The sequence below is a fragment of the Hyla sarda genome, chromosome 4 (genome assembly GCF_029499605.1).
Source record: "Hyla sarda isolate aHylSar1 chromosome 4, aHylSar1.hap1, whole genome shotgun sequence".
Lineage (NCBI taxonomy): Eukaryota > Metazoa > Chordata > Amphibia > Anura > Hylidae > Hyla > Hyla sarda.
The window spans coordinates 27,842,469-27,861,358 of NC_079192.1; the positions used below are offsets into that span (position 1 = coordinate 27,842,469).

General features: G+C 46.8%; 1 protein-coding gene across 1 annotated transcript in view; it reads left to right on the top strand.

Annotated features, from left to right (window-relative positions):
* Window positions 1–1,594: 1,594 nt before the first annotated feature.
* The window catches only part of LOC130367337 (complement C3-like), a 56,917-nt gene continuing 39,621 nt past the window's right edge, over window positions 1,595–18,890 (top strand). The window contains exons 1-2 of the mRNA XM_056569746.1: window positions 1,595–1,659; window positions 12,617–12,803. Coding sequence (XP_056425721.1) covers window positions 1,595–1,659; window positions 12,617–12,803 — 252 coding nt within the window. The remainder of the gene's footprint in view (window positions 1,660–12,616; window positions 12,804–18,890) is intronic.

An 18,890-nucleotide genomic window follows, 5' to 3' on the forward strand; every position in this document is an offset into this window, starting at 1 on the left:
GGTGGTTACCTCTCTGCGGCGGCCCCCGCGTTAACTTTAAAAACGCAGGGGTCGCCGGGAGGTCGTGCACGCACGGGACGTCAGAAGAAAAGCAGAGCGGAGCAGTGAGGAGGATGCGCGCGCATGGTAAGTGACCAGCGGCACATGATCTTCAGAGTTCCGACCTCCGCTCCCGGGACCTACTGGGGTCCCTGGACCGGAGGAGCAGTGGTTTGAACACTGAAGTGGGGCAGTATACAGACATACAGCCTCCAGACATGCATTGTATATGGCTGCAGGCTGTATGTCTGTGGGGGAACTGTACTGAACCTAATGTGGGGAACTATACTGCACCTAATGTGGGGGACTATACTGCACCTAATGTGGGGGAACTGTACTGAATCTAATGTGGGGAACTATACTGCACCTAATGTGGGGGAACTGTACTGCACCTAATGTGGGGGACTATACTGCACCTAATGTGGGGGGGGGGGGACTATACTGCACCCAATGTGGGGGGGGACTATACTGCACCTAATGTGGGGAACTATACTGCACCTAATGTGGGGGACTATACTGCACCTAATGTGGGGGAGCTATACTGCACCTAATGTGGGGGAACTGTACTGCACCTAATGTGGGGGTCTATACTGCACCTAATGTGGGGGGGGGGGGCTATACTGCACCTAATGTGGGGAACTATACTGCACCTAATGTGGGGGAGCTATACTGCACCTAATGTGGGGGAACTGTACTGCACCTAATGTGGGGGACTATACTGCACCTAATGTGGGGGGGGGACTATACTGCACCTAATGTGGGGGGGGACTATACTGCACCTAATGTGGGGGACTATACTGCACCTAATGTGGGGGACTATACTGCACCTAATGTGGGGGAACTATACTGCACCTAATGTGGGGGAACTATACTGCACCTAATGTGGGGGAACTATACTGCACCTAATGTGGGGAACTATACTGCACCTGATGTGGGGAACTATACTGCCAACCTAATGTGGGGGAACTATACTGCACCTAATGTGGGGGAACTGTACTGTACCTAATGTGGGGGACTATACTGCCATCCTAATGTGGGGGAACTATACTGCACCTAATGTGGGGAACTATACTGCACCTAATGTGGGGGAACTATACTGCACCTAATGTGGGGGGACTATACTGCACCTAATGTGGGGGAACTATACTGTACCTACATAATGAAGGCCCTGTGTGTGGGGAAAACCCCTCTGTCTTCACCAAGATATTTAGATACAGGTTTAAAGCCGCAAACTTAACTCTGCCTCTCTGCCAAAAGGAAGTAAATGGAGGAGCCAGGCTGCCAGGAGTTTCTATAGCTTCTGTTTCTTAATATAATTCCTTTGTTTGCAATCTGTATAATCTGTTTGATCCTCTCTTTTCTTCTTTCCCTCTTTTTGACATTATGAAATATTACTTTAGAAATCCTTGCACTTGCCCAGCAGTCAGTTATTTGCATATCTCTGCCCCTATATCTTTACTGTTTCTTATGAAAAGGTCAGAGGGAGGGGGCACAGCCTAAAATCCTTTATAACCCCCACCACATCTCCAAGACAGCACATACCTCAGGAAGCATCATGGGGTTTGGAGCTCTGTGCCTCATTCTACTATATGGATTCATTGGGTCCTACGCGCAGCCACAGTGAGTATAACTTCACCCCATACATTTTGAGTTTACACATATATACATCTACTATATATTCAGGTGCAAAAATATACAGTGACTGTAAATTACTACCTTTCTTTTGCATTTGTCCAGTCTCATATCTATCTAAAAAAAAAAAGAAAAAAGTCTTGAAATGGCTTGGTGAGCAAACCGAAATGTCGCACACGCTGTTGTCTGAATACAGACCACCATTCATTTCACAAGACTGGAGTGCTGCTGCTCATTTGGACCAGGATCCAGGGTCAGCAAGCAGCGTGCATCCGTGCATCTATATGTCTTGGAGTGCTGCTCTCCTTGGGGACTATCTATCTATCCATCTAGTAGTAGAAAATGGGCAGCGCAAACAAAGTTGAGGTTAGTGCAGGCTGGATGACTCGGTCGCAAGTCCAGTAAATCAATGTAGAAAAACAGCAGCACTCTAGGAGTCCATGAAAAAATGTGAGGCTTTATTCAACCAAACATCAGGAGTAGCGACATTTCAGCCGTCTCACACGGCCTTTGTCAAGCAGTGACTACTACACCGTGCAGGGTATATATGATACACAGGTGTCACACAATTAATGAAATTCATTGTTTACAATTAAGAAAAAGAAAGGCACAGTGGTTGTCCGATCATATGTTACAGGACGTAAAATATACACAGCATAAACGTAGGACGCATATGAAATAAAATACAGTGAAAAAATCTAACACAGCAAAAAGTCCGTATATCAAAAAAAGTTCATAATTAGGGTGCAGGTGATGAACGTGATTAGTGTACCTTCTTAGAAGGAGGAACAACACGAGGACGCTGTGTAGTATACAGTGCATCCATGCTTGCACCGCAACCGGTCAGCGCCGGAAGTGACTTCATGTAAACAAAGGGCAGTAGTGGGGTGTATAAACCTGTTCCCCTTCTGCATTAGGGGGCAATTCACACAGGACCTACAGGGGAAAGATCCAAAGTTAGCACTGGTAATAAAACTTTGCTTAGGACCCTTTAGTGACATGTCTGCTCTCACCAGGTGGTCCCTAAGGTTCCCTGATCTACGATAGGACATTATTGGGGGTAATGTATGTAAATTCTTTGACTTTCTCATATCCGTTTCTTAGGATGTGCCAGTGTCTCTGTAGGACTCCTGACACTCTTCCTGATATCCCAGAGAATGTGGAGACAAAGGCAACCCTTGGGGGAAGACCACTTTTTTGTTTTGTGTGTGTCACCTGTTCCTTCATGTTTAGAACCTGCTGTTTGCATTGATCAACGAGATTCCGGGGATAGCCATGATCTGCAAAGTTGGAAGCCATCTTGTTGAGGGCTGGCTCCAACTTTTCATCAGAACTGATTATCCTCTTGGCTCTCAACATCTGACTAGGGTGTTGGCTGTCATACCTTAAGATTGAATTACTGACAGTAGGTTTGACGAACAAGTCCATCTGCAGACAGCATCCCTCAATCCATACCAGTGTATTTAAGAATTGAACTGCTGTAGAAGAATAGGTAAGTGTGAACTGGATGTTACTGTGTATATGATTGAGATATTCGTGGAAGGCCTGAAGTTGACTTTCATTACCGGACCAGATGAGGAAGATGTCGTCAATGTATCTCCACCACCCCAGGACATGGCTGAAGTGTTGGGACACAAAGACGACATCCTCCTCAAGGTGGGCAACGTATACATTTGAATAAGTAGGTGTGACGTTCGTCCCCATCGCGGTCCCGACACATTGTATGTAGAACTGCTCGTTAAATTTGAAGTAGTTATTAGTTAGGACTATCTTTAAAAGATCAACAAGCAAGTTCATGGGCATGTGGATGCCAGGATGTCCCTTTCTAATGCGAGGGAACCGGAGTACCGTCACCTGATTGGGCCCACACTCGGAGTGATGAAAGACCGGTATGTCTGACGGAACGGGTCCCCGCTCTGAGACAGCGCTCCGGATTATGGATACATCCCCACCCCCATGATGCACTTGTATAACTGTCACGATGCCGGCTGGCAGGTAGTGGACCCTCTGTGCCAGAGAGGGATTGGCGTGGACCGTGCTAGTGGACCGGTTCTAAGCCACTACTGGTTTTCACCAGAGCCCGCCGCAAAGCGGGATGGTCTTGCTGCGGCGGTAGTGACCAGGTCGTATCCACTAGCAACGGCTCACCTCTCTGGCTGCTGAAGATAGGCGCGGTACAAGGGAGTAGGCAGAAGCAAGGTCGGACGTAGCAGAAGGTCGGGGCAGGCAGCAAGGATCGTAGTCAGGGGCAACGGCAGAAGGTCTGGAAACACAGGCAAGGAACACACAAGGAACGCTTTCACTGGCACTAAGGCAACAAGATCCGGCAAGGGAGTGCAAGGGAAGTGAGGTAATATAGGGAAGTGCACAGGTGAAAACCCTAATTGGAACCACTGCGCCAATCAGCGGCGCAGTGGCCCTTTAAATCGCAGAGACCCGGCGCGCGCGCGCCCTAGGGAGCGGGGCCGCGCGCGCCGGGACAGAACAGACGGGGAGCGAGTCAGGTAGGGGAGCCGGGGTGCGCATCGCGAGCGGGCGCTACCCGCATCGCGAATCGCATCCCGGCTGGCAGCAGGATCGCAGCGCCCCGGGTCAGAGGACGTGACCGGAGCGCTGCAGCGGAGGGAGTGAAGCGAGCGCTCCGGGGAGGAGCGGGGACCCGGAGCGCTCGGCGTAACAGTACCCCCCCCCTTGGGTCTCCCCCTCTTCTTGGAGCCTGAGAACCTGAGGAGCAGACTTTTGTCAAGGATGTTGTCCTCAGGTTCCCAGGATCTCTCTTCAGGACCACAACCCTCCCAGTCTACTAAAAAAAAATTTTTCCCTCTGACCTTTTTGGCAGCCAAAATTTCCTTGACCGAGAAGACGTCCGAGGAGCCGGAAACAGGAGTGGGAGGAACAGATTTGGGAGAAAAACGGTTGAGGATGAGTGGTTTGAGAAGAGAGACGTGAAAGGCATTAGGGATACGAAGAGAAGGAGGAAGAAGAAGTTTATAAGAGACAGGATTAATTTGACACAAAATTTTGAAAGGACCAAGATAGCGTGGTCCCAACTTGTAGCTAGGGACACGGAAGCGGACATATTTAGCGGAGAGCCATACCTTGTCTCCAGGGGAAAAAACGGGGGGAGCTCTTCTTTTCTTATCCGCGAACCTCTTCATGCGTGAAGAAGCCTGTAAGAGAGAATTTTGGGTCTCTCTCCATATAATGGAAAGGTCACGAGAAATTTCATCCACAGCGGGCAGACCAGAGGGCAAGGGGGTAGGGAGGGGGGGAAGAGGGTGACGGCCGTACACCACGAAAAATGGGGATTTGGAGGAAGATTCAGAGACCCTGAAGTTATACGAGAATTCGGCCCATGGAAGGAGATCTGCCCAGTCATCCTGGCGGGAGGAAACAAAATGTCGCAAATAATCACCCAGGATCTGGTTAATTCTTTCTACTTGTCCATTGGACTGGGGATGATATGCAGAGGAAAAATTTAATTTAATCTTGAGTTGTTTACAGAGAGCTCTCCAGAATTTAGACACGAATTGGACCCCTCTATCCGAGACAATCTGCGTAGGCAACCCGTGAAGACGAAAAATGTGTACAAAAAATTGTTTAGCCAACTGAGGCGCAGAAGGAAGACCAGGAAGAGGGATGAAATGTGCCATTTTGGAGAATCGATCAACGACCACCCAAATAACGGTGTTGCCACGGGAAGGGGGTAAATCAGTAATAAAATCCATACCAATCAGAGACCAAGGCTGTTCGGGGACAGGCAGAGGATGAAGAAAACCAGCGGGCTTCTGGCGAGGAGTCTTATCCCGGGCACAGATAGTGCAGGCTCGCACAAAGTCCCCAACATCCGTCTCCAGAGTCGGCCACCAATAGAAGCGGGAGATGAGTTGCACAGATTTCTTGATGCCCGCATGACCTGCGAGATGGGAGGAGTGACCCCATTTGAGGATTCCGAGGCGTTGGCGTGGAGAAACAAAGGTCTTTCCTGGAGGAGTCTGCCTGATGGAGGCAGGAGAAGTGGAGATCAGGCAGTCAGGTGGAATGATGTGTTGCGGAGGGAGATCAACTTCTGAGGCATCCGAGGAACGAGAGAGAGCATCGGCCCTAATGTTCTTATCGGCAGGACGAAAGTGAATCTCAAAATTAAATCGGGCAAAGAACAGAGACCACCGGGCCTGGCGAGGATTCAGCCGTTGGGCCGACTGGAGGTAGGAGAGGTTCTTGTGGTCGGTGTAGATAATAACAGGAAATCTTGATCCCTCCAGCAGATGCCTCCATTCCTCAAGTGCTAATTTAATGGCTAGAAGCTCTCGATCCCCGATGGAGTAGTTCCTCTCCGCTGGAGAGAAGGTCCTAGAGAAAAAACCACAAGTGACAGCATGCCCGGAAGAATTTTTTTGTAGAAGAACAGCTCCAGCTCCTACTGAGGAGGCATCAACCTCCAATAGGAAGGGTTTGGAAGGGTCAGGTCTGGAGAGCACGGGAGCCGAAGAAAAGGCAGACTTGAGTCGTTTAAAGGAGTCTTCTGCTTGAGGAGGCCAGGACTTGGGATCAGCATTTTTTTTGGTTAAAGCCACGATAGGAGCCACAATGGTAGAAAAATGTGGAATAAATTGCCTGTAATAATTGGCGAACCCCAAAAAGCGTTGGATAGCACGGAGTCCGGAGGGGCGTGGCCAATTTAAGACGGCAGAGAGTTTATCTGGATCCATCTGTAGTCCCTGGCCAGAGACCAAATATCCTAGAAAAGGAAGAGATTGGCATTCAAACAGACATTTCTCAATTTTGGCATAGAGTTGGTTGTCACGAAGTCTCTGAAGAACCATACGGACATGCTGGCGGTGTTCTTCTAGATTGGCAGAAAAAATTAGGATATCGTCCAGATATACCACAACACAGGAGTATAACAGATCACGAAAAATTTCATTGACAAAGTCTTGGAAGACGGCAGGGGCATTGCACAGTCCAAAGGGCATGACCAGATACTCAAAGTGTCCATCTCTGGTGTTAAATGCCGTTTTCCACTCGTCCCCCTCTCTGATGCGGATGAGGTTATAGGCGCCTCTTAAGTCCAATTTAGTGAAGATGTGGGCACCTTGGAGGCGATCAAAGAGTTCAGAGATGAGGGGTAGGGGGTAGCGGTTCTTAACCGTGATTTTATTAAGACCGCGGTAGTCAATGCAAGGACGTAGGGAGCCATCTTTTTTGGACACAAAGAAAAATCCGGCTCCGGCAGGAGAGGAGGATTTACGGATAAAGCCCTTTTTTAGATTCTCCTGGACGTATTCGGACATGGCAAGAGTCTCTGGGGCAGAGAGAGGATAAATTCTGCCCCGGGGTGGAGTAGTACCCGGGAGGAGGTCGATAGGGCAATCATAAGGCCTGTGAGGAGGTAGAGTCTCAGCTTGTTTTTTGCAGAAAACATCCGCGAAGTCCCTATAGGCCTTAGGGAGACCGGTTACTGGAGGAACCACAGAGTTACGGCAAGGGTTACTGGGAACCGGTTTTAGACAGTTCTTGGAACAAGAGGACCCCCAACTCTTGATCTCCCCAGTGGACCAATCCAGGGTTGGGGAATGAAGTTGAAGCCAGGGAAGTCCAAGGAGAATCTCCGAGGTGCAATTGGGGAGGACCAAAAGTTCAATCCTCTCATGATGAGATCCGATGCTCATAAGAAGGGGCTCCGTGCGGAAACGTATGGTACAGTCCAATCTTTCATTATTTACACAATTGATGTAGAGGGGTCTGGCGAGACTGGTCACTGGGATGTTGAACCTGTTGACGAGAGAGGCCAAAATAAAATTTCCTGCAGATCCAGAGTCCAAGAAGGCCACTGTAGAGAAGGAGAAGGCAGAGGCAGACATCCGCACAGGCACAGTAAGACGTGGAGAAGCAGAGTAGACATCAAGGACTGTCTCACCTTTGTGCGGAGTCAGCGTACGTCTTTCCAGGCGGGGAGGACGGATAGGACAATCCCTCAGGAAGTGTTCGGTACTAGCACAGTACAGGCAGAGGTTCTCCATACGGCGTCGTGTCCTCTCTTGAGGTGTCAGGCGAGACCGGTCGACCTGCATAGCCTCCACGGCGGGAGGCACAGGAACAGATTGCAGGGGACCAGAGGAGAGAGGAGCCGAGGAGACGAAATGCCTCGTGCGAACAGAGTCCATATCTTGGCGGAGTTCCTGACGCCTTTCAGAAAAACGCATGTCAATGCGAGTGGCTAGGTGAATAAGTTCATGTAGATTAGCAGGAATTTCTCGTGCGGCCAGAACATCTTTAATGTTGCTGGATAGGCCTTTTTTGAAGGTCGCGCAGAGGGCCTCATTATTCCAGGACAATTCTGAAGCAAGTGTACGGAATTGTACGGCATACTCGCCAACGGAAGAATTACCCTGGACCAGGTTCAACAGGGCAGTCTCAGCAGAAGAGGCTCGGGCAGGTTCCTCAAAGACACTTCGGATTTCCGAGAAGAAGGAGTGTACAGAGGCAGTGACGGGGTCATTGCGGTCCCAGAGCGGTGTGGCCCATGACAGGGCTTTTCCGGACAGAAGACTGACTACGAAAGCCACCTTAGACCTTTCAGTGGGAAACAGGTCCGACATCATCTCCAGATGCAGGGAACATTGGGAAAGAAAGCCACGGCAAAACTTAGAGTCCCCATCAAATTTATCCGGCAAGGATAAGCGTATCCCAGGAGCGGCCACTCGCTGCGGAGGAGGTGCAGGAGCTGGCGGAGGAGATGACTGCTGAAGCTGTGGTAGCAACTGTTGTAGCATAACGGTCAGTTGAGACAGCTGTTGGCCTTGTTGCGCTATCTGTTGTGACTGCTGGGCGACCACCGTGGTGAGGTCAGCGACAACTGGCAGAGGAACTTCAGCGGGATCCATGGCCGGATCTACTGTCACGATGCCGGCTGGCAGGTAGTGGACCCTCTGTGCCAGAGAGGGATTGGCGTGGACCGTGCTAGTGGACCGGTTCTAAGCCACTACTGGTTTTCACCAGAGCCCGCCGCAAAGCGGGATGGTCTTGCTGCGGCGGTAGTGACCAGGTCGTATCCACTAGCAACGGCTCACCTCTCTGGCTGCTGAAGATAGGCGCGGTACAAGGGAGTAGGCAGAAGCAAGGTCGGACGTAGCAGAAGGTCGGGGCAGGCAGCAAGGATCGTAGTCAGGGGCAACGGCAGAAGGTCTGGAAACACAGGCAAGGAACACACAAGGAACGCTTTCACTGGCACTAAGGCAACAAGATCCGGCAAGGGAGTGCAAGGGAAGTGAGGTAATATAGGGAAGTGCACAGGTGAAAACCCTAATTGGAACCACTGCGCCAATCAGCGGCGCAGTGGCCCTTTAAATCGCAGAGACCCGGCGCGCGCGCGCCCTAGGGAGCGGGGCCGCGCGCGCTGGGACAGAACAGACGGGGAGCGAGTCAGGTAGGGGAGCCGGGGTGCGCATCGCGAGCGGGCGCTACCCGCATCGCGAATCGCATCCCGGCTGGCAGCAGGATCGCAGCGCCCCGGGTCAGAGGACGTGACCGGAGCGCTGCAGCGGAGGGAGTGAAGCGAGCGCTCCGGGGAGGAGCGGGGACCCGGAGCGCTCGGCGTAACAATAACTAGTAAAGGCTTGCATGAAAATGAAGCGTAACACTTGACAGGAAGGTATTTCCCGGTCCCAAGATGGCGCGGAGTCTCACATGTGCCCTTTGTTTACATGAAGTCACTTCCAGTGCTTACCAGATGCGGTGCAAGCATGGATGCACTGTATACTACACAGCGTCCTCGTGTTGTTCCGGTGAGCGAGATATGTGTGATGAAGCTCCTCCTAAGAAGGTACACTAATCACGTTCATCACCTGCACGCTAATTATGAACTTTTTTTGATATACAGACTTTTTGCTGTGTTAGATGTTTTCATTGTATTTTATTTTATATGTGGCAGGCGTCCTATGTATATGCTGTGTATTATATATACCCTGCATCGTGTACTAGTCACTGCTTGACAATGGCCGTGTGAGACGACTGAAACGTCGCTACTCCTGATGTTTGGTTGAATAAAGCCACACATTTTTTCATGGACTAGAGTGCTGCAGTTTTTCCACATCTATCTATGTAGCTATCTCATATCTACCTATCTCATATCTATTTCATATCTATCTATCTATCTATCTATCTATCTATCTATCTATCTATCTATCCAATATCTATCTATCTATCTAATGTCTATTTATTTATCTATCTATCTCATATCTATCTATCTATCTATCTCATATCTATCTATCTATCTCATATCTATCTATCTATCTCATATCTACCTATCTCATATCTATTTCATATCTATCTATCTATCTATCTCTCTATCTATCTCATATCTATCTATCAATCTATCTATCTATCCAATATCTATCTATCTATCTATCTATCTATCTATCTAATGTCTATTTATTTATCTATCTATCTCATATCTATCTATCTCATATCTATCTATCTATCTATCTATCTCATATCTATCTATCTTATATCTATTTAATATCTATCTATCTATCTATCTCTCCATCTATCTCATATCTATCTATCAATCTATCTATCTATATATCCAATATCTATCTATCTATCTATCTATCTATCTATCTAATGTCTATTTATTTATCTATCTATCTGATATCTATCTATCTCATATCTATATATCTATCTCATATCTATCTATCTCATATCTATCTATCTATCTCATATCTATCGATCTCATATCTATTTCATATCTATCTATCTCATATCTATCAATCTATCCAATATCTATCTATCTATCAATCTATCCAATCTATCTATTTTCATTTTATTTTATTTTATTTTAATCATTTATTTATATTTTCTTTTGGACACATAGAGCACTAGTCTGATAAAGTACGGATGACTTTATGGATGCAGTGGCCATTAAAGGGGGTGACCCAACCTCATGATTTGGCCTTCCATAGTTGGCGAGATGACGTTTAATTACGCCTTCACGTCTCCTGTGGTCGGGCTCACCTGGGTGAGGATACACCACCTTCCTGGGTGGCCCTATAATAGGCACAGAGGTACTACTACATTTATAAAAAAAACATTTTTGGCCCTGAGTGATTGATATACATGCCTGGTTAACAGACAGTAATGTGCATCTTTGTCCATTTCTATTTATCTTATATTATTTTTCATTTTATCTTTATTTTTATTTACATTTTTACTTTACTTTATATTTTATTTTATTTTTTATATACATTTTTTTATTTTTTATTTTTTACATATTTTTTATATATATATTTTTATATTTATTTAACCTCAATTTTCTTTCATTCTTAATTTTACTTTTACATTTATTTATTTTTCCTTATTTCACCTGTATTATTTTATTTATTTATCTATTCTTCATTTTTATTTTTCCTTTTTTTTCTCTATTCCACTTATACTTCATTCTATTACTCTACACATTTTCTCTGTTGAATTTATCTTATTCCAATTATTTTTTCCTTATACCTGCTACTTCTCAGACTCTATTCTGACTTCTTTTGCGGCCGTTGCGAACCGCACTTAGAGTCATATTGTTGGACATGCGCACATGCGCATTTGTTCCAATGTAGCCGTTCATTGTTTACATGTCGGTGCGCATGGCCGGAAGTACCCGCGGACACGTGACGCGGTGGAGGAGGATCATGTGATTTGGCGTGTCACGTGGCCGCGCGCGCGGACGCCCATGCTGCATCGCTGGTTACACTGTATGCATGATCTGAATATAACATATAGGGTGAGTGCAACTGAACCATCCCGCCTCCCGTATTGCTATTAATTATGTAACACATGTTTGAACTTAATGATGCAATTACTGTATTGTGATATTCTTGTCTGTAAAACGTGGCCTTTGTAAAGTTTTAGTGTGCTTTTAACATACACGGTCCACTATGCACTTTACCATTATAGTGGTAGCTTTTACCCTATATCCTATTGCACTTTATATGGTATATACCTCTTAATTGTTTGATTAGTCACTTTATTGATTTGTTTGTGCATTTACATATATATAGCACCCATGTGATCACTGTTTGTTGCTTGAAAAAGGCTGCATTGGCAGCAGAAACGTTGCACTTTTTGTATTGATATGGAATAAACACCTTTTTTACACTCATAACCTTGAGTGCTGCAGCCTCTTCTTGAATGTGTTACCTACCTTGACCTAGGATCTTTTCATCGCTGCCTGCACCATCTACTATCTACTTGGGCGCTGCTCTACATTTTGTTTGCTATCTATCTATCTCATATCTATCTCATATATATCTCATATCTATCAATCTAGCTATCCAATATCTATCTATCTATCTATCTATCTATCTCATGTCTATTTATTTATCCATCTATCTCATATCTATCTATCTCATCTCTATCTATCTGTCTCATATCTATCTATCTCATATCTATTTATCTGTCTGTCTCATATCTATCTTTCTATCCATCTATCTCATATCTATCTATCGATCTATCTCATATTTATTTATTTATATAGCGCCTACAGATTCCGCAGCGCTATCTATCTATCTCATATCTATCTATCTCATATCTATCTATCTATTTCATATCTATATATATCTATCTATCTCATATCTATCTATCTATCTATTTCATATCTATCTATCTCATATCTATCTATCAATCTATCTCATATCTATCTATCTCATATCTATCTATCTATTTCATATCTATATATATCTATCTATCTCATATCTATCTATCTATCTATTTCATATCTATCTATCTCATATCTATCTATCAATCCATCTCATATCTATCTATCTACCAAAATTTCATGAGAAATCAGGACAGACCCATTATTCTAATCTTGGACAAACCAAATTTTATACAAGAATGGGAATATTTTATGGAATATATAAACTACTGATCTTTTCTCTCCATGTATTTCTTCCACCAGTTGCAGCCTGATAACACCCAACGTTCTGCGTGTGGACAGTGAAGAGACCATTATAGTAGATGGACAGGGGACTGCGTTTGTTGCTGACCTCACAATCCAAGACTTTCCCCGAAAGAGATTTAATTTAGTTACAAGCAAAGTCTCAGTGGACAGCAATAACAACTTCTTTGGCAATGTTAAATTGACGGTAAGGCAGTGTTTCATGTGTAGTAGAAGCCCAAAAATCTATTACCTCTCCTTGCCATTTCACAGTAGTCACCCATCTTTCCTCATCATGTCCCCCTATGATCAGATCTTATGGCTTGTTCACACTGAGGGATTTCCGGAATATTCCCAAAAAAATTTCCCCGCAGAATCGGCGCTATGCAAAATGGCATAGAATGGGCACTTATTTTGATTGGAATATGCACCATTGACTATTGGGCCTTTCCTCATATGAACAGATTTTTATTTTCGGTGGAAACCAGATCCGTGTCGGAAATTATGCTGGAGAAATGATGCAGCGTGAAGAGTGCAGCAGCCTACCATTAAAGTCAATGTGAGGCTGCTGCAAGTGTAATTCACGTAGAATCTCCTCTTGGATGTTCCAAGTGAAACTTTCATACTGTGAGCGAGTCCTTGTTGTTAAAGGGGTACTCCGCTGCTCAGCATTCGGAACAAAACCCCTCATGACGTTACGCTCCGCCCCCTCAATGCAAGTCTATGGGAGGGGGCGTGACGGCAGTCACGCCCCCTCCCATAGACTTGCATTGAGGGGACGGGACTTGATGTCATGACGGTGCGGGGCTATGGCGTCACGAGCTCCCGGCTCCAGCATTCGGAACAGTTTGTTCCATATGCTGAGCAGCGGAGTACCCCTTTAAGGTCTGGGTCTAGACATTTTCCTGATTTTCAACTTTACTATTGACCCTGATTCTGAAACCTCCTGTAGTTCTAAGTTCAGTTTCCTCCTTGATGTTTCTTTTGGTTACATTTAGGTTCCAATCCTCTTTAGGTTCATCTTCTAGCTATGACTTTGACTTCCATATCCTGACTCAACTCAGTTAAGGTGGTTCTTGGTAACTCCAGCTATATAGATGGCTACACCACCACTTTAAAGGGGTACTCCAGTGGAATTATTATTTTTTTTTTTAAATCAACTGGTATCAGAAAGCTAAACAGATTTTTAAGTTACTTCTGTTTAAAAATCCTAATCCTTTCAGTACTTATCAGCTGCTGTATACTACAGAGGAAATTATTTTCTTTTTGAATTTCCTTTCTGTCTGTCCACAGTGCTCTCTGCTGTCACCTCTGCCCGTGTCAGGAACTGTCCAGAGCAGGAGCAAATCCCCATAGCAAACCTCTCCTGCTCTGGACAGTTCTTGACATGGACAGAGGTGTCAGCGGAGAGCACTGTGATCAGACAGAAAAGACATTCAAAAAGAGAAGAACTTACTCTGTAGTATACAGCAGCTGATAAGTACTGGAAGGATTAAGATTTTTAAATAGAAGTAATTTACACATCTGCATAACTTTCTGGCACCAGTTGATTCAAGCAAAATGTTTTCCACCGGAGTACCCCTTTAATCTCTCAGCTTTCACCTAAAACTTGGTTTCCAGCAATGGAACTAAGTTGAGGGAAGTAAATGTGACATCATTGGATGGTGCCGGTCCCTCTGTTGTCCCTACTTGCATCCCTCCCTGAGTCATTGGGGGACAGGGTTTGTCAGATACATATTGTGTATACTTACCTTTTTCATTTTATGATTTTGGTATTATCACTTACCTTTGGATTTATGGTATCTATAGTGGCTGATGCAATCCGTGTTAGGCCGGGTTCACACTACGATTTGAACTACGGTTCCCGTATACGGCTGGGAGGAGGGGTGGGCGGGGCTTAATCGCAGCACCCGCACTCAGCCGTATTCAGGAACTGTAGTTAATTTATGTCTATGAGCCGACCGGAGTGAACCGCAGCCTCCGGTCGGCTGCTTTTTCAGCCGTATGCGGTTTCCCGACCGCAGGCAAAAACGTGGTCGACCGTCACAGCAGTTTTCCTCTAATGCTTCCACAACCCCATAAATTAGGGGTGATAGGCCTATTTATATATGTTGTAAGGTGAGCAGCTACAGTTTAGTTTCCACTCCCGGGGGGGTTACCGTAATCTACGCTAATGGTGATACACAAGGTGCTATCCTCCTTTTTTTTAATTTAAAGGAAAACTGTCACATATTTGCTCCCGCACTATCCACAGGTACTGACGGATAGTGCGGGAGAAGCTAATTCCTACGATCCCTACCTTTCCCGGATCCGCCCGGCCATTCGTCCGCAATCTTAGTTTTATTATGTGTGGAAATCTGGCTGTAACTGGCACGGGCGGGGCTTCTGCAGCTTAACCCCTTAACGACGCAGGACGTCCTGTTTGAGGTGGTACTTAACGCACCAGGACGTACATTTACGTCCTAAGAATTACCGCGAGCATCGGAGCGATGCCCGGATCATGCGCGGCAGGTCCCGGCTGCTGATTGCAGCCAAGGACCCGCCTGTAATGGCGGACACCCGCGATCCCTCAGATTCCGTGATCAATACAGATCACGGCATCTGCAGCATCGCTGGCATTAAAATGGATGATCGGATCGCCCGCAGCGCTGCCACAGCGATTCGATCATCCAGCACGGCAGACGGAGGTCCCCTCACCTGCCTCCGCTGCCTTCCCAGCGTCTTCTGCTCTGATCTGCCTTCCCGCAGACCAGAGCAGAAGATGACCGATAACCCTGATCAGTGCTATGTCCTATACATAGCACTGAACAGTATTAGCAATCGAGTGATTGCTATAAATGGTCCCCTATGGGGACTATTAATGTGTAAAAATAAAAGAGAAAAAAGTAAAAAAAATAAAGTAAATAAAATTTGAAAAACCCCCCTCCCCAATAAAAATGTAAATTGTCCCATTTTCCCTATTTCACCCCCAAAAAGTGTTAAAAAATATATTTTATATACGTATTTGGTATCGCCGCATGCGTAAATATCTGAAATATTAAAATAAAATGTCAATGATACCGTACGGTGAACGGCGTGAACGCAAAGAAAAAAAAAGTCCAAAATAGCTGCTTTTTTTTAATAACATTTTATTAAAAGTTCTATATAAACAAATATGGTATCAATAAAAAGTACCCATCACGGCGCAAAAAGTGAGCCCTCAACCCGCCGCTTATACGGAAAAATGAAAAAGTTATAGGTCTTCAAAATAGGGGGATTTTAAACGTACTAATTTGGTTAAAAAGTTTGCGATTTTTTTTAAGCGCAACAGTAATAGAAAAGTACCGTATATACTCGAGTATAAGCCGAGTTTTTCAGCAGGATTTTTCGTGCTGAAAACACCCCCCTCGGCTTATACTCGAGTGAACTCCCCCCACCCGCAGTGGTCTTCAACCTGCGGACTTCCAGAGGTTTCAAAACTACATCTCCCAGCAAGCCCGGGCAGCCATCGGCTGTCCGGGCTTGCTGGGAGTTGTAGTTTTGAAACCTCCGGAGGTCCGCAGGTTGAAGACCACTGCGGCCTTCAACATCATCCAGCCCCCTCTCACCCCCTTTAGTTCTGAATACTCACCTCCGCTCGGCGCTGGTCCGGTCCTGCAGGACTGTCCGGTGAGGAGGTGGTCCGGTGGGATAGTGGTTCCGGGCTGCTATCTTCACCGGGGAGGCCTCTTCTAAGCGCTTCGGGCCCGGCCTCAGAATAGTCACGTTGCCGTGACAACGACGCAGAGGTGCGTTCATCGCCAACGTACTCCTGCGTCATTGTCAAGGCAACGCCTCTATTCCGGGCCGGAAGCGCGGAGAAGAGGCGCCCCCGGTGAAGATAGCAGCCCGGACCACCTCCTCACCGGACCACCTCCTCTCCGGACAGCCCTGCAGGACCAGACCAGCACCGAGCGGAGGTGAGTACTCAGAACTAAAGGGGGTGAGAGGGGGCTGGATGATGTTGAAGGCCGCAGTGGTCTTCAACCTGCGGACCTCCGGAGGTTTCAAAACTACAACTCCCAGCAAGCCCGGACAGCCGATGGCTGCCCGGGCTTGCTGGGAGTTGTAGTTTTGAAACCTCTGGAGGTCCGCAGGTTGAAGACCACTGAGGGCGAATGATGAGAAGAGGATGATGAAGGGGGGTGGGGATGATGAAGGGGGTGTGTGGGATGATTACAAGGGGATGATGAAGGGGGGATGTGTGGGATGATAAGGGGATGATGAAGGGGGGATGTGCGGGATGATAAGGGGATGATGAAGGGGGGATGTGTGGGATGATAAGGGGATGATGAAGGGGGGATGTGTGGGATGATGACAAGGGGATGATGAAGGGGGGATGTGTGGGATGATGACAAGGGGATGATGAAGGGGGGATGTGTGGGATGATAAGGGGATGATGAAGGGGGGATGTGTGGGATGATGACAATGGGATGATGATGAGGATGTTAATGACGGGTCTGGATGATGACAGGGGGGGATGAGGTATTTCCCACCCTAGGCTTATACTCGAGTCAATAACTTTTCCTGGGATTTTGGGTTGAAATTAGGGGTCTCGGCTTATACTCGGGTCGGCTTATACTCGAGTATATACGGTATCTAGCCATGGGTATCATTTTAATCGTATTGACCCAAAGAATAAAGAAAACATGTCATTTTTACCATAAATTGTACGGCGTGAAAACGAAACCTTCCAAAATTAGCAAAATTGCGGGTTTTCTTTTTAATTTCACCACACAAATAGTATTTTTTTGTTTGCGCCATACATTTTATGGTGAAGTGAGTGATGGCAATACAACGGACAACTGGTTGTGCAAAAAACAAGCCCTCATACTAGTCTGTGGATGAAAATATAAAAGCGTTATGATTATTTGAAGGCGAGGAGGGAAAAACGAAAATGTAAAAATAAAAAAATCTGTCTGTAACTGGCACGGGTGGGGTTTCTGCAGCTTAACTTGCACTGACGTCAGCGCCGTCCGTCCGCAGCGCTGCCCGCTTATGAATATTCATCCCCCCTCCCTCCAGTTAGGAGCGGCGAAGAGAGGGAGAGCTGGAGGGAGGGGGGATGAATATTTATAAGCGGGCGGCGCTGCGGACGGGCGGCGCTGACGTCAGTGCAAGTTAAGCTGCATAAACCCCACCCGTGCCAGTTACAGACAGATTTCCACATATAATAAAACTAAGATTGCGGGCGAACGGCCGGACGGATCTGGCCAAGGTAGGGATTGTAGGAATCAGCGTCTCCCGCACTATCTGTCAGTACCTGTGGATAGTGCGGGAGCAAATATGTGACACTTTTCCTTTAAGCAATGGAACTTTTCTGAGTTTATGGTGAGGATAAGGATCCGGTCCCAACAATCCTGTGTGAGCAGAACTACATTGTCATAGCTGGTGCCTGGCCAAATGTTACTGTGGTCAATGAGAACAATGACTAATGGAGAGCTCTTTAGTTTTCATTTTGTTTAGTTGATGAGTTGCCCATAGCAACCAATCAGATCACTTCTTTCATTTTTGAAAAGGCCTGTGAAAAATGAAAGCAGCGATCTGATTGGTTGCTATGGGCAACTCAGCAACTTTTCCTCTCCACAGGTTTTGATAAATATCCCCCCATGGAGCTCAAATGGGAGATGATCTAATTAGATGGTGAACGTTATTAGAATGTTCCTATTACAGTGACCCCCCCGACCTACGATGGCCCCAACATACGATCATTTCAACATACGATGATCTCTCAGAGGCCATCACATGTTGAAGGCAGCATCAACATACAATGCTTTTGTATGTCTGGGCCATCGCATAAACAGCTATCCGGCAGCGCAGACTGCTTCAGCTGACACCGGATAGCCGTTTACGGTGCCCCGTGTGGTCCGCTGACGATCACTTACCTGTCCTCGGGGCTCCGGCGCGTCCTCTTCTGGATCCCCTGCATCGTCGGCGCTCTCCATCGTCATCATCACGTCGCTGCGCACGCCGTCCCGTCATCCAATAGGAGCGGCGTGCATAGCGACGTGATGGTGGCGACGGAGAGCGAGGATGCCGGGGAAGCAGAGGCCTTGCCGGAGCGTCGAAGACACCCCGGGGACGCAGCGACAGCGATGGAGGGCGACATCCAGGGCAGCGGTGACGGTCCAGAGCGGCGGGGACAGGCGAGTACAACTTCCTATACCAGTGGTCTTCAACCTGCGGACTTCCACATGTTGCAAAACTACAACTCCCAGCATGCCCGGACAGCCAACGGCTGTCCGGGCATGATGGGTGTTGTAGTTTTGCAACATCT